The 26,400-nt window shown below is 59.0% G+C and overlaps 10 protein-coding genes across 10 annotated transcripts; 5 read left to right on the top strand and 5 right to left on the bottom strand.

Annotated features, from left to right (window-relative positions):
- Nucleotides 1–91: 91 nt before the first annotated feature.
- Nucleotides 92–2,847, top strand: FA10DRAFT_298461 (hypothetical protein). Its single transcript, XM_025524600.1, has 3 exons — nucleotides 92–1,117; nucleotides 1,193–1,968; nucleotides 2,033–2,847. Exons 1-3 carry the CDS (start codon nucleotides 155–157, stop codon nucleotides 2,649–2,651), a joined length of 2,358 nt encoding a protein of 785 aa, XP_025380218.1. The 5' UTR covers nucleotides 92–154; the 3' UTR covers nucleotides 2,652–2,847.
- A 4-nt stretch (nucleotides 2,848–2,851) lies between these two features.
- Nucleotides 2,852–4,179, top strand: FA10DRAFT_263733 (putative 20S proteasome beta2 subunit). Its single transcript, XM_025520347.1, has 3 exons — nucleotides 2,852–3,454; nucleotides 3,538–3,766; nucleotides 3,832–4,179. The coding sequence occupies exons 1-3, from the start codon at nucleotides 2,897–2,899 to the stop codon at nucleotides 3,891–3,893; spliced, it is 849 nt and encodes a 282-aa protein (XP_025380217.1). The 5' UTR covers nucleotides 2,852–2,896; the 3' UTR covers nucleotides 3,894–4,179.
- FA10DRAFT_12290 (hypothetical protein) lies at nucleotides 3,828–7,202 on the bottom strand. Its single transcript, XM_025517932.1, has one exon. The coding sequence runs from the start codon at nucleotides 7,158–7,160 to the stop codon at nucleotides 4,053–4,055; it is 3,108 nt and encodes a 1,035-aa protein (XP_025380216.1). The 5' UTR covers nucleotides 7,161–7,202; the 3' UTR covers nucleotides 3,828–4,052.
- Nucleotides 7,203–7,347: 145 nt separating this feature from the next.
- On the top strand, nucleotides 7,348–9,696 carry FA10DRAFT_276960 (asparaginase-domain-containing protein). The gene is made up of 4 exons (XM_025523345.1): nucleotides 7,348–7,375; nucleotides 7,430–7,611; nucleotides 7,675–9,082; nucleotides 9,157–9,696. Exons 1-4 carry the CDS (start codon nucleotides 7,366–7,368, stop codon nucleotides 9,657–9,659), a joined length of 2,103 nt encoding a protein of 700 aa, XP_025380215.1. The 5' UTR covers nucleotides 7,348–7,365; the 3' UTR covers nucleotides 9,660–9,696.
- On the bottom strand, nucleotides 9,681–12,235 carry FA10DRAFT_247079 (putative VAC8-vacuolar membrane protein required for the cytoplasm-to-vacuole targeting). The gene is made up of 4 exons (XM_025519440.1): nucleotides 11,916–12,235; nucleotides 11,724–11,810; nucleotides 11,421–11,657; nucleotides 9,681–11,349 (listed from the first exon to the last, which is right to left on the bottom strand). The coding sequence occupies exons 1-4, from the start codon at nucleotides 11,935–11,937 to the stop codon at nucleotides 9,914–9,916; spliced, it is 1,782 nt and encodes a 593-aa protein (XP_025380214.1). The 5' UTR covers nucleotides 11,938–12,235; the 3' UTR covers nucleotides 9,681–9,913.
- A 399-nt stretch (nucleotides 12,236–12,634) lies between these two features.
- FA10DRAFT_282689 (hypothetical protein) lies at nucleotides 12,635–14,746 on the bottom strand (the record flags this gene model as incomplete). The annotated part of the gene is made up of 3 exons (XM_025523787.1): nucleotides 12,635–12,771; nucleotides 12,857–14,083; nucleotides 14,149–14,746. 3 exons carry the CDS (start codon nucleotides 14,744–14,746, stop codon nucleotides 12,635–12,637), a joined length of 1,962 nt encoding a protein of 653 aa, XP_025380213.1.
- A 1,011-nt stretch (nucleotides 14,747–15,757) lies between these two features.
- FA10DRAFT_236312 (polyadenylate binding protein) lies at nucleotides 15,758–18,195 on the bottom strand. Its single transcript, XM_025519067.1, has 2 exons — nucleotides 18,096–18,195; nucleotides 15,758–18,029 (listed from the first exon to the last, which is right to left on the bottom strand). The coding sequence occupies exon 2, from the start codon at nucleotides 17,941–17,943 to the stop codon at nucleotides 15,949–15,951; it is 1,995 nt and encodes a 664-aa protein (XP_025380212.1). The 5' UTR covers nucleotides 17,944–18,029; nucleotides 18,096–18,195; the 3' UTR covers nucleotides 15,758–15,948.
- A 716-nt stretch (nucleotides 18,196–18,911) lies between these two features.
- On the top strand, nucleotides 18,912–19,909 carry FA10DRAFT_257394 (hypothetical protein; the record flags this gene model as incomplete). The annotated part of the gene is made up of 6 exons (XM_025519854.1): nucleotides 18,912–18,965; nucleotides 19,154–19,165; nucleotides 19,241–19,339; nucleotides 19,414–19,430; nucleotides 19,494–19,592; nucleotides 19,663–19,909. The coding sequence occupies 6 exons, from the start codon at nucleotides 18,912–18,914 to the stop codon at nucleotides 19,907–19,909; spliced, it is 528 nt and encodes a 175-aa protein (XP_025380211.1).
- A 921-nt stretch (nucleotides 19,910–20,830) lies between these two features.
- On the bottom strand, nucleotides 20,831–22,231 carry FA10DRAFT_221160 (glycoside hydrolase; the record flags this gene model as incomplete). Its single annotated transcript, XM_025518549.1, has 1 exon — nucleotides 20,831–22,231. A coding segment is annotated over one exon (1,401 nt), but the record flags the coding sequence as incomplete, so codon positions are not given.
- A 1,915-nt stretch (nucleotides 22,232–24,146) lies between these two features.
- FA10DRAFT_273732 (hypothetical protein) lies at nucleotides 24,147–26,363 on the top strand. Its single transcript, XM_025523181.1, has 4 exons — nucleotides 24,147–24,549; nucleotides 24,603–24,853; nucleotides 24,915–26,177; nucleotides 26,249–26,363. Exons 1-4 carry the CDS (start codon nucleotides 24,164–24,166, stop codon nucleotides 26,287–26,289), a joined length of 1,941 nt encoding a protein of 646 aa, XP_025380209.1. The 5' UTR covers nucleotides 24,147–24,163; the 3' UTR covers nucleotides 26,290–26,363.
- The last annotated feature ends 37 nt before the right edge of the window (nucleotides 26,364–26,400 follow it).

The following is a 26,400-nucleotide window of genomic DNA, read 5'->3' as shown; positions in this document are numbered from 1 at the left end:
AAAAAAAAAAAAAAAAAAAAAAAAAAAAAAAAAAGTAAATAAGCCACGGTAGAAAATGCACCGTGGCGCGTCGAAAATGTCTCTTGGGGCGAGAGACACGCTTTCGTCTCTAGCGACACACAGACGGCGCCCGACTGTAACTGAGGCGCGCGAGATGGAGGACGGCGTGATGCCTAGCAAGCGGAGGAGGACGCAAGTCCAGCATTTTGAGTCGGCCCCCGCCACAAATCGACGCAGGCAGGTCGAAGAGGAGGAGGAGGAGGAGGATGAAGAGATGGGAGAAGATGAGCTGGGGGAGGAAGACGAAGAAGAGGAGGAAGAAGAAGAAGAAGAGGATGAGGAGGAGGAAGAGGAGCTCGTCGATGCCAACGGACAGGCCTTGAGTCTTCGACAGAAGATTGAGCTCAAGATCTCCGACGTCCTGGGTCCGCGTGGCGCTGGCAGGCCGAGCCGTTCGCGTTTGATGCTGGAGGCCGATACGCGTGCACAGCTCCTCGAAGCCGAGCGAGAGCAGCGAAGCAGGCGTGGCCAGAGTTTATCGCCCTTGGAGCAGAGCCCTGAGCCCATTGTGTATCCGATTATGCGGAGAAGCGATGTTGTCGCCATGAACAGCTCTCAGCCTCCGTCAACGCCTCCCGCGGATGTGGGCGTGACGAGGACGCGGCGTGGAGGAGCAACCAGCGGAGCAGACACGGCGTCGCTCTCGCCCTCGGGAAGACCTGCGAGGTTGCGCACCTCGTCGAGCAGGCACCTTTCTCCCTTCACGCTCCAGCAGCGGGCGCGAGGAAGCAGCTCGAGGGCAACCAACGACGCTGTCGACGACGGAGTCGATGACGATGGAGACGAGGCAGACGAGAGCATCCAGCCGCACCAGCCGAGGCGCTCACTCAAGGTCACGCTGGGCAGGTCCTCAAACAGCTTCAGCCTCGCCTCGAGGCGTCACAACCAGCAGCAGGGTGGTTGGCTCGAGGAGCCCATCGATGGCGAGTCGGCAAAGAGAATCTACCGCAACATCGTGTCAAAGATTCGAAGGTATACAGACGCGGATGGGTACAAGCCCGCAGAGTCGCTCGAGGACACGCCCGACCCCGACGAGGATCCGCGGTATTACAAGGTGGTGAGTGGGAACGCAAGGGAGTGCAAGGCCTACTTTACAGCATGCTGATGAGAGGAAGATGGCTTGTCTGAACAGGTCGAGAAGCCAACGTCCCTCTCTGCCATCTGGAGCCGCATCTCGGCGTCAGAGTACCCAACCACGGAAGACTTTGAACGAGACGTCCTCCAGCTGTTTGAAAACGTCCGGCGGTACTTCAGGGCCGGCAGTGATGAATACGGATCGATGCTGGTGCTGCAGCGCTACTACCAGCACCTCACCCGCTCCATTGCCGATGTTATGAGGCCAGAGATGGACCACGAGGCGCAGGACCGCAACTTTGCATCCACAAAGTACGGTCCAGCCGAGGAGGACGACATCGAGGGGTCTGGTCAAGCCGTGGCCTCAGGCGACAAGGTCAACGTCGATCATCTCCTCTACAAGGGTCAGAAAATCGTCGTCGGCGACTGGGTCCACCTTTCCAACCCTACGGACCCAGCGCGACCCATCGTGGCACACGTCTTTGCCACAAAGACAGAGCATCGCCCCGATGGCCGGCGCCAGGACTGGATCACCGCTTGCTACTACCTCCGTCCAGAGCAGACAAAGCATCCACGTACCATGCTCTTCTGGCCTGACGAGGTGTTCCGCACCAATCAGCAGGTCGACCACCACGTCGAGGACATCCTCGAGATGATCTTTGTCATGTACCACACCCGCTACCTCAAGGGTAGACCGGCAGAGGGACAGGGAGGGTGGAAGAAGAAGAACCCTCTCTACGTCTGCGAGTCGAGGTGGCATGCTGAGAAAGAAGTCTTCTTCAAGATCAAGAACTGGCACATTGTCATGCCCGACGAGGTCCGAAGTCGAAAGTTGTGAGTCTTTGTCATTCTTTCCTCGCGCATTTGATTGCTGATGACCAATTCCTTCCACTCGCAGTGAGATGGTCGAATTTGCCACGCCCGTCTCAATGCCACCGAAGATCAAGTCGCCTTTCCTGCGTGAGGTGCAGGGCCCTGGTTCGTTGCAGGAAGACTCAACAAAGGGACCGGGCCATACGTCGACGACAACATCCTCAACGCTCGTCGAGGCTGCCGCGGCGGGTGTTGATCTCCTGTATGGAGGCGGTGACGACGTGCCACAAATGTTCAAGGGCTGGACCGACGAGATGCGGGCGCAGCGCAGACGACGTAAGAAGGAAAAGGAGCAGGCTCCCAAGCCTCCTCCCAAGGCTCAGGACGAAAGCAAGAAGCCGCCGCCAATCGCCCAGGCCATCGATCGGTCCCTTCAGTCGGTCTTGGTATCCGCATCTGGCTCGTTGTCTGGACAGCCGCCTCCGCCAACGAGCGAGCTGGGCTACTTCAAGGTATTGCCTGCCAAGACGAGGGAGCTCTTCAGCCTCGATCCAGAGACGGGCAACGTCGTCTGGTCCGCGGGGCTGCCCAGCTACCAAAGCCAGACTCCAATTGGGGAGGAGGAGGAAGCTCGCAGAAAGAGGTTCTCGTTGGATTACCTCTATTGGAACGCAACGAGACAGGGTAGAACCAAGCAGCATTGAAGAGATCACGGAGCATCTGTTGTAAGAGTAGTAGCAGTAGTAGTAAAATATCTTGTCTCAACCCTCTCATAACCTACGTTCTAGGTGGTTTTGAGGTGGAGAGGGAGCACGAAGCTCCCGGCCGGACGGATTTTTTTTTCACGTGACCTGAGCACAGACATCGTTTTGGACCAGGTCGACGCGCGGCGCTCAGGCTCTTCCTGCTCCTCCTCAACTGCGACCAAGATCCAGGCCTCAGATTCAACATGACTTCGCTCTTGCCCGAGCCCTCCAAGTCGGGCTTCGACTTCTCGCTGCACAGCCGGAATGCGCATCTGTCTTCGCAGTCCGGCATGTCGCTGCCCAAGGCCACGAGCACGGGCACGACGATTGTCGGCTGCATCTTCCGCGACGGCGTCGTCCTCGGCGCCGACACGCGGGCGACCGAGGGCCCCATTGTGGCGGACAAGAACTGCGAAAAGATCCACTACATCTCCGACAACATCCGGTGCTGCGGTGCGGGCACGGCGGCCGACACGGAGTTTGTGACGGCGCTCATCAGCAGCAACATGCAGCTCCACGGCCTGCACACGGGCCGGAAACCAAGAGTGGTCACGGCCATGACGATGCTCAAGCAGCGCCTCTTCCAGTACCAGGGCCACATTGGTGCTGCACTCGTCCTTGGCGGCTATGACGCCAGTGGGCCGAACCTCTTTACCGTCGCGCCACACGGAAGCACAGATAAGCTGCCGTACGTCACCATGGGCAGTGGAAGCCTGGCTGCGATGAGCGTCTTCGAGAGCGGCTGGACAAAGGACATGGATGTGAGTGATTGCCGCACCCTTGAGCCGGTCTAGCCTAGTCTCGCCTGTAGCGAGCAGAAGCTGACGGTCGAGAGCATCAACAGCGAGAATCGGCAGTTCAGCTCGTCATCGCCGCCATCTCTTCGGGCATCTTCAACGACCTGGGAAGTGGAAGCAACGTCGACGTGTGCGTCATCACAAAGGACCAGACGGACATGTACCGCAACCTGGAGAAGCCAAACGAGCGGGGCGTCAAGGAGCAAAAGTACGGGTTCAGCAAGGGCACCACCCCGTGGACAAAGGAGCGGATCCGCGAGATGATCGTTCGGGAAGGTGGGTCTGCCGCGTTTCTGTCTCCTATTTAGATGGGCCTCTGGAGACTGACGGACCATGAACAGATGTCCTTGAGGTCGGAAAAGGGACCGTGACCGCGACAACAGAGACTATGGACACGAGCTGAAGCCGTTCCTGTGGCAGAGAGATAGCAGAGGGGACATGACGAATCATGAGATTTAATTGAACGTTCCATTGCTGAAGGAAGGGGGTGAGATGGCAGTGTGATGAAATCGCATGAGAAGGGAGAGAGTAATGTACACGGCATGAATGAAGCTACAGAATATCACCAACCCCAGTCGTCGTCGTCTCTCTTGTCGCCGTCCTTTGTCCCCTTGTCGAGCTGTTCCGACGACTTGGTCGGCGGGCTGGTCACGAGGCGCTTGTTCTCGGCCTGCGAGAGTGGTGCGTCCCAATCCCAATTGTTGTTGTTGTTTGTCTTTGCATGCGTCCCACCGCTGCCGTTCATGGACGCTTTTGCCTTTCCTGCTCCGCCGCTGCTGTTCGAGGGAGTCGAGCCAGCGCCTGCCGCCGCCGCCATCCTTGCAGCGAGTCTCGTCTTGCTCTGGTTCGATGGTGTCCTCCGGTGACCTGTACTCCCCTCGCCCGGTGACACGCCACCATCACTGTGCAGCGACGATGAGGTGAATTTGGGACTCAAGCTCGGTCTTCTCCCTCCATCGACCGACGTGGTCCCTCCTCCGGTGCCCCAGGCGGAGCTGAGCATGCTCATAAATCCGAGGCTGCTGTCGCCACCGCCACTCGGCGAAGAGATGGGCATGCTGCCACTCATCCTCTTCTTGGCTGTCGCCGTCTGGTTCGACGAGTTGCTGTTGGCCGACGACGTCGACGTTCGCCTCTGTGAGCCTGCGGCCCCACCCTTGCCAGGTCCCAGCCCCAAACCAAGGCCGCTTAGGGGTGCGAGACCGCTCCCCTTTTCGAGCTCCAGGAGCGTCTCGGGATCCAATCTCGTCGTCTGCGTCTCGTCCTTTGTCGGCTGCAGCCCTCCATCGTTGCCAGACTGACGCATGGCAGGTGAGAGCGACTTGAGCCAGGAGAGCTCTGCCAGGGCCGCCTTTTCTCTCTCGTTGGCCTCGTCAAAAGCGCCTCCGCCCGTGCTCGTCGCTGCTCCTGCTCTCGAAGTGGCGTTTTGCTGATCGACTCGCCCCGGTTCGATGGCTATGAGCTCGTCGATCGTCATTGCTCTTCCCAGAGTCGCTTCTGCTTTGGCCAAGAGCCCCGACGCATTTTCTCTGGCTTCCTTGAGTCGCTTTTGCCAGGCTCCCCAGCCTGCCACTTCATCCTTTGCGGTCGCATTCGATTCACTGTTCGTGTCGTTGTGCGCCGCATCGTTGTTCGGCGGAGACGAAACGGCTGCTGACCGCGGCGGAAGACCAAGAAGGCCCTCCTCGACTGACTTCTGAAACGAGGCAAGCGTTCCGAACACGCTTTGCCTCTTGTTGTGTCGCTGTTCCGGTGTTGGGCGTTGTGACCAGACGGGTGGCAGAGGTTTTGACCTCGCGGAGCCTGCTCGCGGCGACGAGCCTTCGTCTTCCTCTGCCAGCACCTCGAGACCTTGCCTGCCAACGTCTTGCACGGCAGCCGCAGCCGCGACGTCGGACCCTCCAGCACCCATCGCCAACGCCTCTCTGTCCTTGTCCTTGTCAGAACCAGGCGCGGCGGCGAGCTGGTCGAGGAAGTTGTTGAGCTGGACGCCCCATCCAGAGGGCAGCCTCTTTCCGAGGTCTTTGAGCTTGTCCGACGTCGTTTGCGTCGATCCATCGAGCGAAGCTAGTTTGGCTTCCGAAGAAGACAGAGAGCCATTGTCGCTCGTCGAGGGTGCCGTCGTAGGTGCCGTCGTAGTGCTCAGACTGTTGTCGCGGGTGTGCATGCCTTCCCCTTCATGACTCGGCATGCTTGACATGCTCGAGATGCTCGAAGAGGCCGCCCGGGCCAGGGCACCCTTATTCCTCGAGGCTGTCGGGCTTGTTGTGACGCTCTCGTTGGCCAACTCGCGGTGAACCGAGGCCTGCCACTCTCTTCGCAATTCGCGGAGGTCCTCCTCTTCCTTTGTGAGCGCCTCCCTCATCTCGAGACACCTGCGCTCCTTTTCAGCAATGCGGGCCAGCATGTCCTTGTGCTGCGTCATGACGGTATCCCCATCCTCCTTCCTTCGCGCTCCTAGCGCTGAGGGCGACTGTGCAGAATCAACCGATGTCGGTGTCGGTCCTGTTTTCGGCGTGCTGGTGCCTCGTGATCCTACGTAGCCCAGGCTGGATGACGAAGAGGGCGTCGTTGGACCAAGGTCGCCCTGGCCAAAAGGCCTCGCGGCCGAAGTGGCTGGGCTTGGAATGTATGCGAGGCTCATTCGCTTGCTACCCAAGATGGAAGTTCTTCGCGACACCGTCGGCGTCGAAGGAGAAGCTGACCTATCTGGTGGTCGCGATGAGTACGCCCGGCCTCCGTACGCCGAATCGACCGAAGACGAGGAGGAAGGAGGGCCGCCTCCTGTCAGGAGACTAAGCCGTTTTTGCCCACCACTGACTCGACCAATGGAAGAGGAGGGGCTACCCATCGTACGGCCTGATCGAGGCGTTGTGTATCCCGTGATCACTGGCGAAGCCGTTGCCGAGGAAGTCGATGAGCTGTTGCTGCGCTGCAGCGGCTTCTGGGGAACCGAAGGAGCGGATTCAGATTCATTCTTGTCATCCTTTGGCGGCAGGGCCGGCGCTACCACCGGCGCGGACGGGGTCGGAAACGCCGTCTTTCGTTGTGCCTCAGCATGTGTTGGGACAGGCCCCGGACTGATAGTGTTGTCTTCGTCATCGTCGTCAAAGAGGTCCAGCTCCGTCCTCGTGGTGGCCACGTCTGGCGCCCCAACGCTCTCGTCGCCGACCTTTGCCTCTGCGCCATTCGAGACACCCTCCTCCTCCTTTGCCCGGGGCGGTGAAGCAGCGGCAGGCATAGCAGACTGACGTCTCTCGGGGGAAGAGAGAACCTTCGAAGGGAAGAATGGTGCCGAAGTCGAGAAGTAATCGCCATCCATAGATGCTCTGTTCTCGGCCTCCTCGCTGTCTTCCTTTGGCGATGGAAGCAACTTTTTGGTGCTGGTTGGATCTCTCGGCGGCGGTCTGACATCTTTTGTCTCCTGAACATGTAATGTTGACGAAATTGAAGGAAAGGGGCTCTCGCCGAGCGAGCCTACGGAAGAGGAATGGGTGGGGGTCGTAGCCGGGTTCGGCGCACTGAGGGCATTGTCGGGCGCCTCGTCGTTATCCGCTTTGCTGATTCTCTTCTTGACCGAGACGCTGGAACGTTGCCTCTGATGACGCCTAGCCCCTACTGCTCCTCCTCCTCCACTCGGCGACAACGTGCCGCTGCTCTCCGCCATCATCTGCCTCTTTGTCGCGCTGGCTGTCACTGCCTCACTCGCTCGATGGACGGAATGAAAATCAATATTGCTCGGCCCCTTCTCGCACGGTGCTATATCGTCGAGGGGCGCTCATTTGACTTTTCGGCCGATCCGCTCCACAGTGAGCTCTAATTTCTGGCATTCGCCTTGACTGCGTTCTTCCTGCTTCGCAAGATATTGCTTGATCATGGCCGCTGGTGAGAGTTCCAATACCAATAAGGGGAAGCAGAGAAGCTGACGAGGATGGGAAGACGAAACGAGGATCCTGATCCTCTATTCCGGCGGGACGCTGGGCATGGTCCGGAACCCCTCGAAGGGGTACGTTCCTTATCCTGGTTTCCTTACCGAAACGCTTCGGACACAGAGCCGATTTCACGACCCAAACGCCGACTCAATCTTCAGCTGGAGTGACACCACAGATCGGTACAAGGCAGTGAGCTGAGACTATGAGTGTTAACTTGGCATGTGTGCGTTTTGCTGAGAAGAGCTCTTTCAGTGGTCAGAGGCATACAGCCGTCCGGACTCTGGCACGACGACGCCTCAACGTTCGTCGAATCATGAGATGGAGCTCTCCACAGCTCTGACCTCGGTCACGGGAAGCAGCCTCTCTTCACACTTTCAGCCTTTTGGGAAGCCGACCCGAGTCTATTCATCGTCGCCGGACGGCATCTACACCAAGAGCGCCGTCGAGCATCGTATCAGCGACGATGGCAAGCGCCTCGAGCTGATGCTGCCCACCATGGTGACACCCTACCTTGGCGATGGCGGCAAGAAGCGGACTCGCTACACTGTGTTGGAGTACGACCCTCTGCTTGACTCGAGCAACATGGAGACAAAGGACTGGCTCCGCTTGGTGGCTGACATCGACCTCAATTATCAAAATTTCGACGCATTCATTATCCTCCATGGTACCGACACGATGAGCTATACCTCTTCGGCCCTTAGCATGCTCCTTGAGAACCTGGGAAAACCCGTCGTGGTTACGGGAGCCCAGGTGCCCCTGTCCGAACTTCGAAATGACGCCATCGAAAATGTACTGGGAGCCTTGGTGGTAGCGAGCACGCAGCCCATTGCCGAAGTCACGCTTTTTTTCGCCTCGACGCTGTACCGTGGCAACCGCGTCAGCAAGCTCTCCAACTCCGCCCTCTCTGCCTTCGACTCTCCAAACATGCCACCGCTCGCGCGAGCAGGCATCTCCATCGATGTCGCCTGGCACCTCGTCCGGAGACCAACTCGCCTCGCCCCCTTCCGGGCCCACGACGCGCTGAGCCAGGACGTGGTGCTGCTCCGACTCTTTCCAGGCCTGCAAAGCCTCACCGTCAGGTCCTTCCTCGAGTCCTCGCCGATAAGGGGTGTGGTACTGCATTCGTACGGCGCAGGCAATGCACCGACACGAAAAGACCTCCTTGATGTGCTGCGAGAAGCGGCAGAGAGGGGCGTCGTCATTGTCAACATCTCCCAATGCATCCAAGGAGAAGTTTCAGCAATTTACGAGGTCGGAAAGACACTGGAGAAAGTCGGTGTCGTTGCGGGCGCCGACATGACGCCCGAAGCGGCACTGACGAAGCTCAGCTACCTGCTCGCCAAGAAGGAGCTGGGACCCGACCAAATTCGAAGACTGATGGGAACCAGCCTACGGGGTGAGCTGACAGAGAGGACACAGGTGCGAAACTACGGCCATGACAGGACGGGAAGACGCTCTTCGTCCTCTTCGTCTGGCACGGCGACAACTGAACGGAGACGGGGCAAGCGAGTCCTCGGGCTCCTTGCGAGAATCCTGGGCTCATCGCACGATGGTGGTAACGTCGAAGAGGATGAGAACGAGGAGGAGACACTCTACAAGATCAAGGACGAAGCAGACCTCGATTCGCTGGCGGTTGAGGCGGAACGGGGCATTCTTCCCTGTATGTGCTCTTGTCTAGCTCCATTCAACGCATCCCACTGAACTTCAAATCACCTCCTTGCCTTATGCACACAGACTTGATTCAACGATCCATCGAGCGCAACGAGCCTTCCACCCTCTCGTCTCTCCTGGCCCGCCAGGGCTTCCTCGCCTCCTCCCAGCCAACAGCGACCCCACACACAAAGACGGCGACAGCGACAGCGTCGGCAGCAACCGCAGCCAGCAGCAGCAGCAGCAGCAGCAGCAGCACCGAGCTGGACCCGCACTCGAGCGCGCTCCACCTCGCCGCGACGCTGGGCCGCCTCGAATGCGTCCGGCTCCTCCTCCAGTCGGGCTACAATGTCCACCTGCGTGCCGCGTCGCACTCCAATCATTCGCCACTGTACCTCGCCGCATACAATGGGCACGCAGACGTGGTGCGGCTTCTCCGGAGCGCAGGCGCCCATCTGCTCATGGACGAGCGCCAGGCTGATGGGCAACAGCAGCAGCAGCAGCAGCAGCAGCAGCAGCGCGACATTTGGGTATTGGCTTCTGGTCCTTCGAGAGCGAGTGAGGACGCACCTGTATCTGTAGAGTAACCCTGGCATGGCACAGTAACGAAACGTAGAGTTCATGGCATTGAGAGAGAGATAGCGGGAAGGATAAAGAAAGAAGAGGGGGGTTGGGTAAAGAACAAACGCAAAGAGCTGAAAGCCTCCATCGAGGATGAAGAAGAGGTAAGAGAAGGGAAGAGAAGAGAAAGGTACGATCTACACTTTGAACTGGAGGGAAGGGGGGCGAGGAGGGGAAGATGGGGGAATCATTACGTGTTTCGTTTCATACTGTTTTGTCATCACCGCTGCTCCGCCGACTCTTTCCCGGCCGCGCCAGACGAAGCCTTGTTCGAGCCTGACCCGTCCTTGGCTGCTGCTCCCGCTGCTGGAGCCGACGAGGAGTCGATCAAGATCTCCTGAATCTTCTTTGCAAGCGAAGCAATCTCGACCTCAGCATCTTGTCCGTCATCGCTGTTAGCCGTCGTGCTTCCGTCTGGGTTCACACCCTGGCCGTCCTCGCCGGCACTCTCGGCGAGGCGCGCGACGAGGGGAAGGAGCTGGTCGCTGGACCGGACATTGTCTTCGAGCTGCTGGTCGCCCGACTCGAGGAGCTGGACGATGGTCCAGACGGCAATGTGCTGGAACGTTTGGTCGCTTGACTCGAGGAAGCGGGCCAGGTAGCCGTGCAGACCGCCTTCGGGCTGGTTCCAGACGGCATTGAACGGTCCGTAGTCATCCGACTTGCTCGACAGGTTGCCCAGCGCCGCGGCACTGTTGCCCTGCACCTCGACCGAGGGCGAGGCAGTGAGAGGAATGAGGACTTCGCAGATACCCATCTCCAGCAGCTGGGGCTTGAGGTCCTCGGACAGCGCAAGCACGGCAGCGCACGCCGTCATCTCGCTCTGCACGCTCAGAGGAACGGTGAGGACGAGCTCCTTGATGCGCTCGACAGCACCCGCCTCGACGATGGCCGTCTTGTTGCGCTCCGACGAGGCAGCGAGGTTGCGCAGCGTCGAGATGGCGTGGCACTGGATCTCCTCGTTGTCCTCGTGGGAGAGTAGGTCGATGAGCGGGTGGAGGAAGCCGGCATCGATGATGGGCGACTCGTTGAGGGGATGGATCGAGACGTTGCGGACGCACGCAGCAGCCGACAGGATCAGGGGCAGGAAGCTTGACCGGAGCAGGCGGAGAAGCGGGGGGAGGCCGCCCGACCGGACAATCTCCGTCTGGTACTTCTCGTCGCTGGCCAGATTGCGCAGTGCGAGGGCCGACTGGCACTGGACCTTGAGCGAGGAGCTCTCCATGAGGCCGATGAGGTTCTGCACCAGCTTGGGCTCCGTCTGGGCCAGCTTCTTGCGGTTGGACCCGTCGACAGCGATGTTGCTGAGTGCAGTGGTGCAATAGTACTGCACGTCGGTGTCGGAGCTGCCAAGGAGGCCGACAAGGACGGGAATGGCGCCCGCATTCACCAGCTGCTGGCGATTCTCGTCGCTGTGCGTCATGTTGAGGAGCGCGCCCGTCGCATTTCTCTGCACGCGCATGTCCTTTGACCTCGCGAGCCTCGTCAGGGGCACCAGGGCGCCCGACTTTGCAATCTTTGTCTTGTTGTCGTCGTGCGTGGCCAGGTTGGTGATGCAGCCGACGGCGTTGCACTGCACCTCGACGTTGGGGCTGAGCATCTGGCGGATCAGGGGCTCGAGGCCGCCGAGCTTGACGATGAGCAGCTTGTTCTCGGCTGTATGCGCGCGTTCTCGCCAGGTCAGCGTCTCGCTTCAATCGAGGGGAAATATAGAAGCCATCACCCACAGTTAACGGCAAGGTTGCCCAGCGCAGCGCTCGCGGCCCTCTGCACCTCTACGTCGTGGCTCTGGAGCAGGAACATGATTGGCTCGAGCGTATCCCGGCCCACCTCCCTGACCTCCTTTTCGGTGATTTCGGCAAAGGCCAGCGCGGCACTCCTCTGTAGGTCGACGTTGTCGCTGAAGGAGAGCGTCGAGAGCGACCGCAATGGATCACCCGTGAAGAAGTTGGTCTCGGAGCGGTCTGTCATCGTCCCTCTTCCGTGAGCAATTCATCCGTGCAGAGAGAGGAAGATCAGGTCCGACTCACTCTCGAGGTACTGCAGCAGGTCTGCGACGGCATCGCGCTCATTGTCGAGCAGCAGCGGCTCGTACTGCGCGCTGCGCGAGCGACCGCCTATCGCACCATCCGAGTCGGATCACAGCCAAGTCAGCGACTGGTCGAGCGCGAACAGCAAGTGCAAAGGGGCTGGCTAGGCAAGACAGACGGCCCGGTACTCACAGCAGCTGCAGAGATTACCCATCTCGTTCTATCCGTTTCTCGCCAGACGATGTTTGACGACGACGACTAGGGCTGGATGATAGGCGCGGCGGCTGGCTAGCTAGCTATCCCCTTTCGTGCGCGCGCGCGTTCTCTCTCTCTCTCTCGTTGCGGGCCCTCCTTTCCCTCTGGCTGACTGCTGCCTCGACTCAAGAGCGAGCGAAAAAGCCAATCGACGACTCGCCGCCCTGACACGCACAGAGCGAGAAGCTGCCTACGTGCGTACGTGTGTTGGAGGTCTGCGGTGCGGCCAAAAAGCTGCGCGCGCTGCTGCTGCTTGCTGTGGGCTGAAACGAGAGAGTAACTAAAAAAGAGGAAACAATCCAGAATCAGGATCAGGGGGTTCTGCTCTGCGTGGGGAGGCTGGGCTTGGCTGGGCTGGGCAAGGGCAGGGCCTCGTTGCAATTTGACAACGCGCGCCACGTGCGTTTTCGCACATTCCGTTGATCAAGAATTCTCCGATGAGCTTCTTGCACCGTGGCTTGACGGTCTCTCTCTCTAGCCAGTCAGTCTCTCATCAAGCGCCAAATTTCGAGCACATTTGACAAATATATATTGAAGGAGGAGAGGCACACCATGTGGTATTCGTGCAGCTGGGTAAAGTCACTTCCAGAAGCGAACGCTAAGAACGAGAAGACGGTGACAGAAAGAGAGGAGAGGAGGGGAGTTAGGAGGAAGAGTTACGGTGTCGAGGAATCTGGATTGGTAGCGAGGCCGGACTGCCCTCGGCACGTCCAGCGGTTGACAGCTGTCTTGCGGCGGCGGGTGCCAGGCCTCTGGATATGTTTGGGAGCAGTTGAGTCGATGCGCCAACCCGCTAAGAATACTTTTCAGCATCGTAAAGACATAATACCATTGACTAAGACAAAAGGAACGTACCGAGAACTTTGCAAGTCGCTCACCCTTGGACGTGACAAGGTCGGGGTTCCAGCGCCGTTCGGAGACGTCGTACGAGTTGCTGCTGCTCTCGTACTTCCTCAGCAGGCGCAGATGGCCCATGGCCGTCGTAGGTGGTTTTTTACTCGCGCTCTGCTGGCTGCTGTCCTCTTCAGGCTTGAGTGGGCTGTGAGAGCGAGGCGTAGAATGGTAGCTCGCATTGTAGCTTCCGGTCCAGCCGTAGCGACGGGCAGGACTAAGTCCCTTTCGGAGGGCGTCGAGCGTAGCCTCGAGCTCCTCTTCGGACGAGCCCAGCTCGTCGTCGTGGTTGTTGTGGTGATATGCTTCCACCCCCCAAGGGGACGAATCGAATCGGCCGCGGGACCGATTAGAGCCACTGGACCGCATGTGCCGACGGGCGAGATGCATGGACTCGAGAGCGGGGAGCGCCTCTGCGGCTAGGGCCTCCATTGCCTGGCGCTGCTTGGCCTCATAGGTGGCCTCGGACAGCGCCATGGCCAGGCTCATGTATTCCACACCGTTGTTGTTTGGGCTGCTGCGGTGCCGCCCGAGGCGCTGCTCGGTAATGGACTGGAACTTGGCCTTGCTCTCCTGGTACAGCTGTTCGTGGATGCGACGAATTGAGGCTGCCTGCTCCTGTTCTTCCTCACCGTCGGACCAGCTCAAGGGCACGCTGTTGACCGTCTTTACGTCCCAGCCGTCGATGCGCTTCTTCGTCATGTACTGCAGCCGCGCCTTTTCAACGGCGGCAAAGCACAAGTCGCATACTCGCGTTCGGACCGCCACGGTGACATCGGGCGAGATAGAGTGCAGTAGCGCCATTGCCGTGGTGCTCCGAGACCCAGCCATGGCGCCGGAAGAGGGTCCAGCAGCAACAGCGTCGTCGTCGTCCATGACGGCTGTGACTGGCGAGTGACCAGCTGTTGGAATGGAGCAGTCGTCCTCGCTGATGTTGCCCAGAAGCAGCGGCCTGGGAAAGGCAATTTTCTTTCCCCGCTTCGCCACCTCAACCATGGCGTCGCGCCTTGTCATTGTGAGCAGCGCGAGCTTGGCCGTGTGGTCGGCGCAGAAACACCCGCCACAGCGCCGACAGTGGTGCCTGCGCTGGATGCGAAAAGCAGAAATTCCTGCGCCACGGCTAGGTGGCCTGCTGTCAAACGATGCCTCTGAGCGTGGGCTCGTCGGCGGCTGGGTGTGAATGCTGCCATTGGACGAGGTGCGAGATCGAGAAACTGCAAATGAGCATGATGAGCATTTTCATCCTTTCAAATTCTTCGATGCGAACCCATCTACTCACGCCTCGGCCGCAGCGAGCTCGAGCCTGGACTGCCAGGGGGCAGCTGATACGAGGCGAGATGCTTGCGAGGGGACTCGGACGAGATGCTGAGCACGCTGCCCGGACTGCCGAGATGTGTGTGGGTCGGCGTGGTCGGTGGCGATGTCCAAGTGAATCCCGGCAGCGAAGCGTAGCCGAACCTGACTGGACACTGGGGCGCATCGCAGCTCGCAGCCTCCCAGTCATGCTTCCACAGAGACCGCGGACATGCCGAGGCGGCCGTTCTCCAGTGCTCGGCGTCCCTCGCAAATATCCTCGTCGTGTCCTGCTCCTCGTCGTCGTTTTTCCTGCCTTGCAAGGCGGTGTCGTCCTTTGCAAAGCCGAATTTGTGCTCGCTGCTACCGCCCGACGCGAGCGTGTGCGCTGCAGAGGCTGTTGACGACAACGATGACGGTGCGAGCGATTGCGCAAGGGTCGTCGTCGAGGACGAGGCCGGACTGGCCTCGTCGACGAGCAGTTGTGCCGACGAGGCGGCGTCGTCACTAGTGGCCGTTGTCGTTGTCGTTGTCGTTGTCGTTGTCGCTGTTGCTGTGGTCGCTGTCGTCGTCGTTGTCCTCATCTTCAAAGGACGTGTGCTCGCCATAAATAAATACAATGCTGGATGTTGTCGCAGTCGACGGCGCATCAGCGTTGTCTCTCTGTCCTTTTACGCTGTGGCGACGGAGCTCACGAGGAAAAGGACTGGATGGACTGAACTGGACTGGGCAAAAAAAGGGGCAACCCCCCTTGGATGGAAACGGTCGCTAGTGGGGAGAGGCAGCAACGTCGTTGGGCGTACCTGCTGACGAACGTCCCGAGCGGTTGCGGGCGGGCGGGCGGGCGAAGGTGTCTGCGCTGGTCTACACAAAACGAACGAGTAGACGGTCCGGGAAACTGTGTCCTGCGCAATTAGCCCACGCAGCACGTCAGGAGTGGGAGGGGTGAGTGAGTGGGAGGATGGCTTGGTGAGTGAGAGGGCTAGTGAGTGAGTGAATGAGGGGGTGAGCGCAGGGCGCAGTGATTCAGTCGGAGTAGACGAAAACAAAAGAGAGGGCAACGGGGCGACGGAGAGCCACAGCGCTTCCTCGGTCGTGCCTTGCTTGCTTGCTCTCAGGCCCAGCTAGCTAGCTGACGAATCAAAGACTGCCGAAAGAGAGAGAGGACGATGAGGAGGACGAAGACGAGGGCAAGACAGAAGTGACGGTGAGGTACTTTTTTTGGGGGAAAGGGGAGGTAAAGAAAATCACGGCTCGGCAATTTATCAGAAGGAGCGGGGGGAGGAGGGATGGGGAGATGTACACAAACAAGGACAGATGGGTGGACTTCTAGCTAGCGGTCATGTTTGCCGAGCGGCATCCAAGAGTACGTGGTCTCCACGACAAGAGGCAGCTGGATTGCGTCGGAGCACAGTCAACGCCCGCAAGCCCTAGCCCTAGCCCTGCAGGTGCGCTTTTTTCATTTCTCTCATCTTGCTCCCCTCGCTCGACCGCGCGTGCGCACGCATTAGGTACGCGGCGGGCGCGCGGCAGGTCGACGTGGGCGATGCGCTCTACTCCAAGCAGCGACAATGCGCCGAGATTGGTCCGCGAGTGGTGGGCTCATGAAATCAGGTCCAATCACATTCGAGCTTACACAAGAGTACAGATCAGAGCGCTCTCCGTTCGACGCGACCGGAGCCGCGACGAAAAGAAAGAGAGAGAGAGAGTATAAGGTCATTATTCGAAATCACGACAAAGAAGAGAGGAAATTCTCTTCCTTGATTTTGGGAGGAGAAAGGACAAATCAAGCCTCGGGCTCCTGCTCCTGCTGCTCAAACTCGCGCAGGACGTCGAGAGCCTCGGTGACCTTGGCATCCAGGGCCTCGGAATCCTCGAGGAGGTGGAGGAGCTCGCTCACAGGCAGCTCGAGAATCATGCCCGTCAGCTTGCCAGCCAGCTCGGCGTGAGTGGCGGCAATCTTGGGGTAGATGGCCTCTCCCAGCATCTGCTTCTGCTCCTCGGGCCCAGCGTTGGCCAGTGCAGCCGCCGTCAGGGCGGGCTGGGCCACGGGAGAAGCCTGGGGCCTGGCGGGACGACCGCCGGGGCCAGGCCGTCCAGCCATGGGACCCGTAGCGGGCTGGCCAGGGCGGCCGACGCCGTTCATCATGGGGGGACGAGCACCAGCGGGGGGTGCCACACCGCCGGGGCCGGCACGAGGGCGAGCAGGACGGTAGCCCTGGGGCATCATGCCGCCGGGGAACTGGCTCGGGGGCTGGCCGTAGGGACCGGCCATGGGCATACCCTGGGGCATCATGCCGGCAGGAGCGTAGCGGGGACGCTGCATGCCGCTGACACCAGGCTGGCCGGGGAAACCAGGCTGAGGGTAGTACATGGGCTGGCCAGGGTAACCGGCGAGGCCACCGGCAGCGGCAGCCTGCTGCTGGAGACGGAGCTGGTTGCGCTGCATGATCTGGGCCTCGAGCTGCTGGCGACGGACGTCCTTGCGCTGGGCGAGGGCGACGTAGAGGGGCTTGTTGTCCATCATCTTGCCGTTCATCTCCGTCACGGCCTTGTTGGCCTCGTCGGGAGCAGAGTAGCACACGAAGCCGAAGCCGCGCGAGACGCCCGACTGGGCACGCATGATCTTGCACGACGTGATGGTGCCAAACGGCGCAAACTCCTCGCGGAGGCGCTCGTCGTCGAACTCCTCAGGGATGTTCTTGAGGTACAGGTTGACGCCCTGGAACTTGGACAGCTTCTCGTTCTTGGCCGTCTCGTAGGCGCGGCGCAGCTCCTCCTCGCGCTCGCCCTTCTTCTGGGCACGGGCGACAAAGAGCTTCTGGCCGTGGTAGTCGCTGTCGTGCAGCTCGTTGACGGCACGCTGGGCGTCGTCGTGGGTCTCGTAGTTGACAAAGCCAAAGCCGCGGCTCTTGCCCTCGTCGTCAAAGGCCAGGGCGCACGACGTGACGGGGCCGTACTTGCCAAAGAGCTCGTCAAACTCCTCCTGCGTCACCTCGGGGTTGATGTTCTTGGCGTAGACGTTGGTGAAGTGGGAGCGGGCCTCCTCGATCTTCTGCACACGCTCCTTCTTGGGCACGTGGTGGCCGACAAAGACCTTCTTGTCGTTCATCAGCATGCCGTTGACGGCCCTGATGGCTGCATCGGCGGCCTCAGCGGTCTCGTAGTGGACGAAACCGTAACCCAGGGAGCCATTCTCGCCAATGGCGACCTTGCAGGACAGAATGTTGCCAAAGGCGGCAAAGGTGTCGTGCAGGGCCTTGTTGTCGATGGCCTCGTCGAGGTTCTTGATGAAGATGTTGCCCTGGCCGGTGCGGCGCAGAGCAGGGTCACGCTGCGACCACATGATGCGGCAGGGGCGGTTGCGGATGAGCGAGTAGTTGAGCTGCTCGAGGGCACGCTCGCCATCGGCGGCGTTGAGGAAGTTGACGTAGGCGTAGCCGAGCGAGCGACGCGTCACGGCGTCACGGCACACACGGATGCTGGCGACGGGGCCAATCATGTTGAAGATCTCGAAGAGCATGGCCTCGGTCACGCTGGGGTCCAGCTCGCCGACGTAGAGCGACGTGTTGGGCTGGCTGTCATTGCTCGTCGACTGCGACTGGGCAGGCGCAGGCCGAGCGGACTCGGTCGACGCCGGGGTGGCGGCGGTGGCAGCAGCACCATTGGTGGTCGTGCTGGGGGCCTCACCGGCAGCCTGCTGCTCGGCGGGCGCTCCATTGTTCTCCTGCGTCGCCTCGGCGGGCTTGGCAACGGGCGAAGTGGCGGTGGCGGCCGACATTTTTTCTGCTTTTATCAAAGGAACGGGCAGGTTCGTAGAGGAAAGCTAGGTGTTTTTTTGAGGAGATAATTAGGAGGAAGTGTCGTCTGGACGGCCATGTCAGCAGGCTGTCTGACTGAGCAACAATGCCGAGACAGCACTACCACACTTACGAAGCTGAATAGGTCCTTTGTACCTTGCAGCGATGTGATGTGAATGGTGAAGGCGAACTAGATCGAACGGCCTTGGGATGGACGAGGGGATTTTCTGCTTTTTCGGATTTTTTTCTTAAGAGAGGAAGAACTGTTGGTCAGAACGGCCATCGACATCGTCGTCCTCCATGTCTCGCCCACTCACCTGGGTTTTCTGAATCTTTTAAGAAGATGATACGCAGTCCTAGTCGAGACTGTGATCGGTCTTCCCTTTTTGTGATTTTTCTGAAGGTTTTTTTTTGGTGGTTGTGAGGAGGGCGTCAGTCCAAAAAAAATTTGAGCGCGCCCTCGAAGCGCGTGACCTCGGTCTGCCTCTCGCTCAGCTTGGCGTTTCTTGCTACAATCACTCGACCAGATGGGGCACTGTCGCTTGCGCCAAAAACAGACTATTTACAACATTCATGACATACTGCCTCCTTCACCAGCCAGACCCTAGCTTCCACACGGGTGCTGAATGGACCAGGCGCGGCTGCTGGTCACGGTGGGTCAAGCAAAGGGAGGGTCTGTTCACGTGACGAACTTCCCGTCCAGAAGGCAGCTTTGATTTGAAAGGGCACAATACAAGAAATGACGCGATGAAATCAAAATGCGCGGCCCAAAAAGGCTGTGGCAGATACAGAGCAGATAGCCTAGCTGGCTGGCAGCGCTGAAATCTTCTCTCTCGGTTCACCACTAACTTAACGATTCACCTTATCAGAAGGCACTGAGCGCACACACACACCCTCGCATCTTTCTCCTCTCCCTAAGCACAACACCCCAGACAACGCTTTAGTAAAGATGGCCGCCCAGCTCCAACAATTCCAGCAGAAGGCTGAGTACTTTATCTCCCAGGTGCGTGTCTCTTGCCTTGCCTTGCGCTGCGAGACGTTTCGCAGCCGACGTGGTGCTCCTAGCGATGGCCTCCTTGTCTCTGGTGGAGGTCGATGTGTTGCATATCGGCGACCTTGATATAGAAAATGTGCAAGTACTGACCTGACTCTCTCCCCTCCATCTCCTCAACAAATATTTGCTGCAATCAGATCGACAAGGAGGTGAGTTTCACCAACTAACGAACCACGGAAGCAATCGAAAGCAGGCCACTCACACACGTCTTGTCGTTTCTGCAGCTCTCCAAGTACCCCCACCTGAACAAGCTCGAGCAGACTGTCGGCATCCCGCAGGCCAAGGCCTACGGTGCCGTTGGTTTCTTCCTTCTCTTCACCCTCGTGAGTTCTTCTCTTCCTCTGTGCACGCCACCATACTGTCCTGTCTGACCCGAATTGCCCTCCTCTTCCATCAGCTCGTCTTCTTCAACATGTAAGCTGACTTCCATGCACGATTTATCGGACATGTGGCGCTGACTTGATGCTTGCCGAACAGCTTCGCGGGCTTCCTGACGAACCTCATTGGCTTCTTCCTCCCCGCCTACTTCTCCATGAAGGCTCTTGAGTCGCCCCAGCCTCAGGATGACATCCAATGGTGCGTGCGACGGCCAGAGTGCCCTTTTAAAGATGGAAGCGAAGCGACTCACAGTATTTATCTACCACAGGCTCACGTACTGGGTCGTCTTCGGCTTCTTCAACTTCATCGAGTCGTTCATCGACATCATCCTCCACTTCATCCCCATGTACTACACCTTCAAGACGCTGGCCATCGTCTGGCTCATGCTGCCTCAGACCCAGGGCGCCAAGGTGGTCTACACCCGCGTCCTCCGGCCCGTCATGGCCAACGCCAGGGGCCAGGGCTCCACCCCCGCTGCTCCCTCGGCTGCTGCCCAGTCGGCTCACACCGACTAAGCAGTTGTCGGTAGCAACGCGCCTCCCTGCTCGTCTGTCGCCTCGGTTGCGAGGAGCTCAGTGCTACGAGTCGTTTCTTTAGCTGTCAACAGACGGTAGATGAAGCGACCCGATGGTGCCAGCTTCTATCCGTCACCTTATCACCCTTTCCACACCTCGCCCCTCTCATCTTCTTGGCACCCTCCCCTTCCATGACAAACAAACACACACACATCTACAAAGTCTTTTCTTCTTCGTGGTTGCAAAAAGCGTTCTTTCGTCCCCTAGTTACAGTTTCCGATTCCTCTCCTCTCATCTTCCTCCTCTTGTCCTCCCTCGCCATTTCTCTTTCTCTCTTGTCACTCTCTCCTTACCCCTCCTCCGCTCCTCGACGAAATTCCAATTGGGAAAAGGACAATTGTGGCTGGTGGTGACGTCGTGAGCGCTTCTCAATGCGTAGTCGGCTTTTTCCGACATCGCAGATCGTGAATGCACTTTTCCATCGGATCTGTTGACACTACCAGAAAGCGAGGACTGCTTCCGCACGCGCACACACCCAGAGCGCACAGAGAGGCCAACGTCATAAGTCCAAGAAATGATTGTCCGTTATTGAGGGAAAAAGGAAAAGAGGAACGAGAATGCGAGACAGAGAAAAAGAGCAAAGAGAGAGTGATTGTATGGACAGATGGTTGAGTAAGAGAGAAGAAAGAATGTAAGAGCTTGTTGTGTTTGTAGACGAGAGCGCGTGCAGTGGTGTTGTGCGTAGACGTGTCCGGTTGGATGATGAGATGGGGCAGAATCGGAGGTGAGAATAGTACACATGTGAGGGGAAAAGAGAGAGAGAGAGAGAGGGGACACAAGTCATCAGAGGGCGCGCTTCGTCCTCATGCGCATCGATGCGCCATCGTCGAGGGAGCGCCGGCGGCTGCTCGACCCCGACGTCGAGGGGTTGGTCCACTTGACGGTGGGAATGTCGCCGCAGCCCGTGTTGTTGAGGCCCTTGAGCATGTCGAGCCCGCTCTCGTTGGGGTTCGACGGCTTCTGCACGAGACCTTGCGAGATGAGCGTGAGGAGACTGTACATGTCCATGACGTTGTTCGTCTCGGCCAGAACCCGGTTGGTGGAGTGGACGGTCTTGAAGCTCCAGAAAGACGAGCCGGCGGACCAGCCATAGGCGCTGAGCTGAGTGTTGTAGTACGATTGGTCAAACGAGTCGGTCTGGACGCCATTGACAACGGACCACTCGGTGTAGATCATCGGGACGGGGTAGCCCACAGCCTGCTGGGCGAGCGTGCAGACGGCGCTGGTAATCGAATCTGCGTTCGTCTTGGCGGGGAACCAGCCGGGGTAAGGGTTGGTGCTGTAGGCAATGTAATTGGGGTCCTTGCCCGTGGCAAAGTCGACCCAGTCGTCGGGCTGTCCGAAGCCATTGTGGAAGACAAAGATGAGGCCCGCGGCCTTGAGCATATTGTAGCTGGCCTCGTACCACTTTGTCGCAATCGCCTTTTTGTTCGAGTCGCTGTAGATCTGCGGCTCGTTGACGCTGCACACGCTGTGCACCACCGACGAGTACTTGTTCGTCTTGATGAATTCGATGGTCGCGTTGAGCACCGTGTACGAGTAGCCCTGGTTGGTGTCGCTCCACCACTGCTGGTTCGTCGTGTTGTGGCCCGATGACTGGTCTCCGTTCTGCGAGCCAGGCATGCCGTGGAGGTCAATCATGGCGTACATGCCACGGTCGTAGAGCCAGCCGAGCATCTTTGTGATCTGGTCCGTCTGACCGGCCTGTGCGACGTAGGGCTCGCCCGAGGCAGCAGGGACAAAGGCCCAGTAGCCGACGGGGATCCGGACAGTGTTGATGCCGACAGACTTGAGCGTGTCGATCTCGGCCTCGGTCACCCACGAGTTCCAGTGGTCGGTCAGCGCAGCCTTTGCCTTGTCGGCACCGAGGTTCTGGGTGAAGGTCCACTCGTCCCAGGCATCGTCGCCGCCCGTCGACGTCATCCAGTCCTCGTCCATCCACCGCTCGAGGACGAGCCAGTTGCCGAGGGAGACGCCAATCATCTTTGTGTTTGGGTCCGTCAGGTTCCAAGCGGGCAGAGGTGTGACAGCCTTTGCAGTCGTGGAGCCATTCGTGCTAGTCGAGGTGCCGTTGCTGGCCACGCCACCGTTGCTGCCTGTGCTGCCCTGTGCCGCGTTGTTGTCCGGCGATGCGGAGCTGCCATTCTTGGTTGCGTCCGACTTGTTCCCAAGCACCACGCCCAGCGCCACGCCGACGGCGATAGCTGCGACAATAGCCAGGGCAATGAGCGAGGCAACCAATGGCCTGCGCTTCACCCAGCCCCAGAAGCCACCCCTGCCGGGTGCCCGACTGGCTGCTGCTGCTGCTGCGCCCGCGCCTCCTGCTGCTGCCTGTGCGAGGAGAGGTAGATTTAGTCGCTTGTCTGCGAATTGAGTTCAAAAGCAATCGCGGCCCGACCCCGCTTGGCGTCGGTCGGAGTAGTGACTCACCCTGCCGCCTTCCTTGTTAAAGTAGTACGTCGATGCATCTTCGCTCCCGTCCGGGTTGGGCCCGCCAGAGCCCGGCCTGCCGCCAAACTGGCCCTGGTTGTCATAGTACTTGAGCATCTCATGGCTGCCACTCTCACTCAGGCCCATGCCATAAGAGCCCGCAGACGAGTACGGTCGGCCCTCGGTTGCGAACGTGCCAGGGGTCCCCGGCGTCCCCGGCCGGAGGTGGTAGGAGTTGGGCGTCTCGGGTCGCATCTTGTCTTTTTCCTCTTCTTGTGCTCACTCTCTCACTCTCTCTTCCCCTTCTTTTATCGTCAGTCTTATGCTGACCGCCTCGTATGGGTCTCTGTGAGTCACGACTCTGATGGTCTTGAGCTGGGGGGATGTGAGAAGGGTCGGGAAGGAGGAGCAAGAAATGGGTGGAAGGCAGGCGGAGTCGAGCTTTTCGAGTGTTTACGAGCGCAGGAAATATTCCTGTCCTGCCTTGAGTAATAATAGGCAATTCCAATATGAAGCACGTACACCAGCGACCTCGAGGGCAAACGCAGGGACAGGGGGGGAGAAAAAAGGCATTACACTCGTCCCCTGCCCATCGCGGTAAAAGGGCCGATGGATTTTAAACCCTGGCTAGACTATGACTAGTACTACTACTACTCTAGTCTAGTGTACCCCTGCTACCTCAACCGTAATACATCTCGGAAGAGGATTTTAGCTCCTCCTTGGCTTGTTCGGTCGGATGTTCCCCTGGTGGGGAGATGAAGAGTGGATGTATGCCGGCGTAGGAATCCCGCGCAAAGACAACGACGACGCACGTCTGTCCATCCGCCAAATTATCATATGTTCTTGAAGAGGGCTAGGCGCGCGGCGCGGACACGAACGTCACCGGAACCCCCGCAACATTCAGAGAAAGATCATCAGTTTTAATTTTATTTTTTTTCCATCTTTCTTCTTCTTCTTTGTGCTTTGTGCTTTCGCTCTTGAAGCCAACTTTATTCACCAGCAGGCACGATCGGCTTCTTTTTTCTGCCAACTACGTACTAACCTCTGTCTCGGAATGATGTTGAATTGCCAAGACGGGGCTAGATTCGCAAGGCTGTAATTGTTAATAGACCACGTCAGGCCGCTCGCTTTCTTGACCTGTTTTTCCTCGAGGGAAATCGGCTGCGCTCCGAGAAGATCGGGCCAATTGGTTTGAAAGAGAGTAGTAGTACGGAAGGGACAATTCAATCAGAGCAGTCACAGGTACAGGCTAGTTCGCTCCGGTCCGCAGAGCAGAGACCACTGATTGGATGGATAGGAACGTGCTGATTGACGGCAAGAGGAAGCTAGACCGCACGAACCTCTGCCCATGGACTGGACGGAACAGCCGTCATGGCCCGGCCATATGTCTCTCTTCATCACTGCTCTGCTATCGTTGTTCATTCTTTCTCTCATCATCGTATGAGAATAGTTGCCGTCGGAGGCTCATCTTGGGTCACAGCCCCTCTAACAGGTATGGAGAATATTCTTTACGGCACGAGCTCAGGGGCATGTCTGAAGCCACGATGGTGCGAGCTCTTGGCGAGGGCAGGACCGGGTTCGGGATGGGTGCCTGCGTGCTTGTGTGGCTTGCCTGTCGTTGTGCCCGAGCGCATTTGACGTTGAGAGCAGTAATGAATCGGATTTCGTCGAATGGCTCGTGCGTGCGTGCGTGCGTGCAAATTCAGGCTAAGAAAATTCCAACGTCTCCTCCACAGGTGAAGAAGAAAGAAGAGCTTCGCGACAATGTCAGGCCGAGGAAGAGGTGCATACTTTAAGGAAAAGTACGGCGGTGGCGGCGGTCGGGGGGGTGGTCGAGGTGGCGGTCGAGGAGGCAGAGGAAGCGGAGGAGTTGGCTTCGGTGGCGGTCCAGACGCACCCAAGAGGCCGCGAGTCGATGGGCCCAGGACTGGCGAGCAGCTCGGTCAGCTGCTCTCGTCGATGGAGGGCGCCCCGTACCCTGCCTATCATGACGTTGAGGGCTCATGGACGCTGTCCACCGCAAAGGGTCCCATGACCTTCTTTCTCGACCACGCCCAGGCAGACCCGTACGCTGCACCCAGCAAGTGTCGCATCCGCGTCGCGCATAGTGTTGCTCTGTTCGACCCGTCGCTATATCGTTCTCGGCCTCGGTGAGTCGAACACAATTCCAGGCAAGATGAATCTCTCTGACAGCTGTCATCAGCTCCACAGCGCTCGCAGACTATCTTCTGCGGAGACTGCATGAGACGTGTCTCTCCAAAGAGTACGAAAAGGCTGCGCCGCCGTCGGGCTGGGCCGGTGCAAAAGGAGGCCAAATCGAGATCGACGCGCCCGGGCAGCAGGTCCTCGAGCGGACGGCCGTCCATGTAGCAGCATTCTACATCGAGGTTCGAATCAGAGTCGGTCTCCCGGCTCGGGGTCGGAGTGTCTGTGGGCAATGGGCGCGCGAGATCCGTGAGTCGACGGGCTGCCTTCTTCCCCGTCTTTCCATGGCTCACAGTCTCTCGGCCACCAGTGACGCAGTCGGTCCCCTATCTGATCTCGGCGGCCTTCTTTGGCCCTCGGACAGGAATCGAAGAGCACGTCGTGTCGGTCGAGAACCAACAGGTCCTGCGCAAGACTGCACTGCAGAGCCACACACCACCCTTGGCCGCATTTATCCCTGACGGAGCGATCCTTGCCCGAGCGAGCGGTGCGAGCGACAAACCTTTGTCAGCCGACGAGGCCATCAAGTTTGTCAGCCCTGAGTCTGTGCGGGTCACACTCCCCCTGCAAAACGGTGGGACCATCCAAGGCATGGGTGTGGCGAGGGGAAGCATCACGGTCCTCTGCGGCGGAGGCTACCACGGCAAGTCCACCCTGCTCTCTGCCCTCGCGCTGGGCTGCTACGACCACATTCCAGGCGACGGCCGAGAATACGTCAGTGCAGTCGAAGATGTCACGAGCATCCGCAGCGAAGACGGCCGGCCCGTGTCGACGGTCGACATTTCCCCCTTTATCAGCAATCTCCCTGGCCGCGACGCCAAAGACTGCGCACAGTTCAGCACGACCAATGCCTCGGGCAGCACGTCGTGCGCTGCGAGTCTCATCGAATCGCTCGAGCTTCGCTCGCAGCTGCTCCTCATCGATGAGGACACGATTGCGAGCAATTTCCTGCAGCGCGACGATGTGATGCGCAAGCTCGTGCAAAAGGAGCCCATCACGCCGCTTGTCGAGCGTGTGCGCCAGGTCGTCGCCACAGAGGGCCGACCCGCCGTATTCATCGTCTGCGGGAGCAGCAGTGACTTTTTTGCGCCGGCCGACGTCGTGCTGTGTATGGACGAATATAGGCTCCTGGATCTGACCGAGCGCGCCAAAGCCCTCGTCCCTTCCTCGACCCCCTCATCGGCAGCGACGGCGACAATGTCCCCGTTCAGCCCAGCCCTGCGGCGGTCCGTGCGCCTCAGTAGGCCTGCAGGCAAGATCATGTCGCGCTCCAAGGACTCGATCCAGTTTGGCGACGTCGGACCCGCAGCTGCCACGGGCCCTGATAGTGCGCAGGGTAGCACGATTGAGCTGCGTGCCGTCCCGCAGCTCGTCCATGCCTCGCAGACGCGCGCAATCGAGTGCATCATCAAGTCGCTCCTCGATGCGAGTCGGCCAGCGCCGTTTGCAGAGATGCTCGATCGTATCGAGGAGGCGCTCGGTGCTGATGCTCCGGGCCTGGACAGCTTCGCAGAAGGTGGACGGCTCGATGGGTTCCTCGCCAGACCGAGAAGGGTCGACGTTGGTGCGGCAAGTGAGTAGCTTTTTTATCGTTGCTGGTAAAACAGAGCAGGATGGCTGACGAGTGGTGCTGGTCTTACAAAGTCAATCGTCTCCGGAACGCCCACTTCAGCCAGTCTTCATAGAACAGACAATATAGAGGCGCTCATGCATGTGTTGGAATGATGAAATGAGGATACAATACAAGCAATGAATCAGGATCAACCGGGTATCCCTTTCTCCCACGCAAGCTCAGC

Source organism: Acaromyces ingoldii, assembly GCF_003144295.1.
Source record: "Acaromyces ingoldii strain MCA 4198 unplaced genomic scaffold FA10scaffold_1, whole genome shotgun sequence".
Lineage (NCBI taxonomy): Eukaryota > Fungi > Basidiomycota > Exobasidiomycetes > Exobasidiales > Cryptobasidiaceae > Acaromyces > Acaromyces ingoldii.
This window is presented reverse-complemented; position numbering and strand designations above follow the sequence as displayed.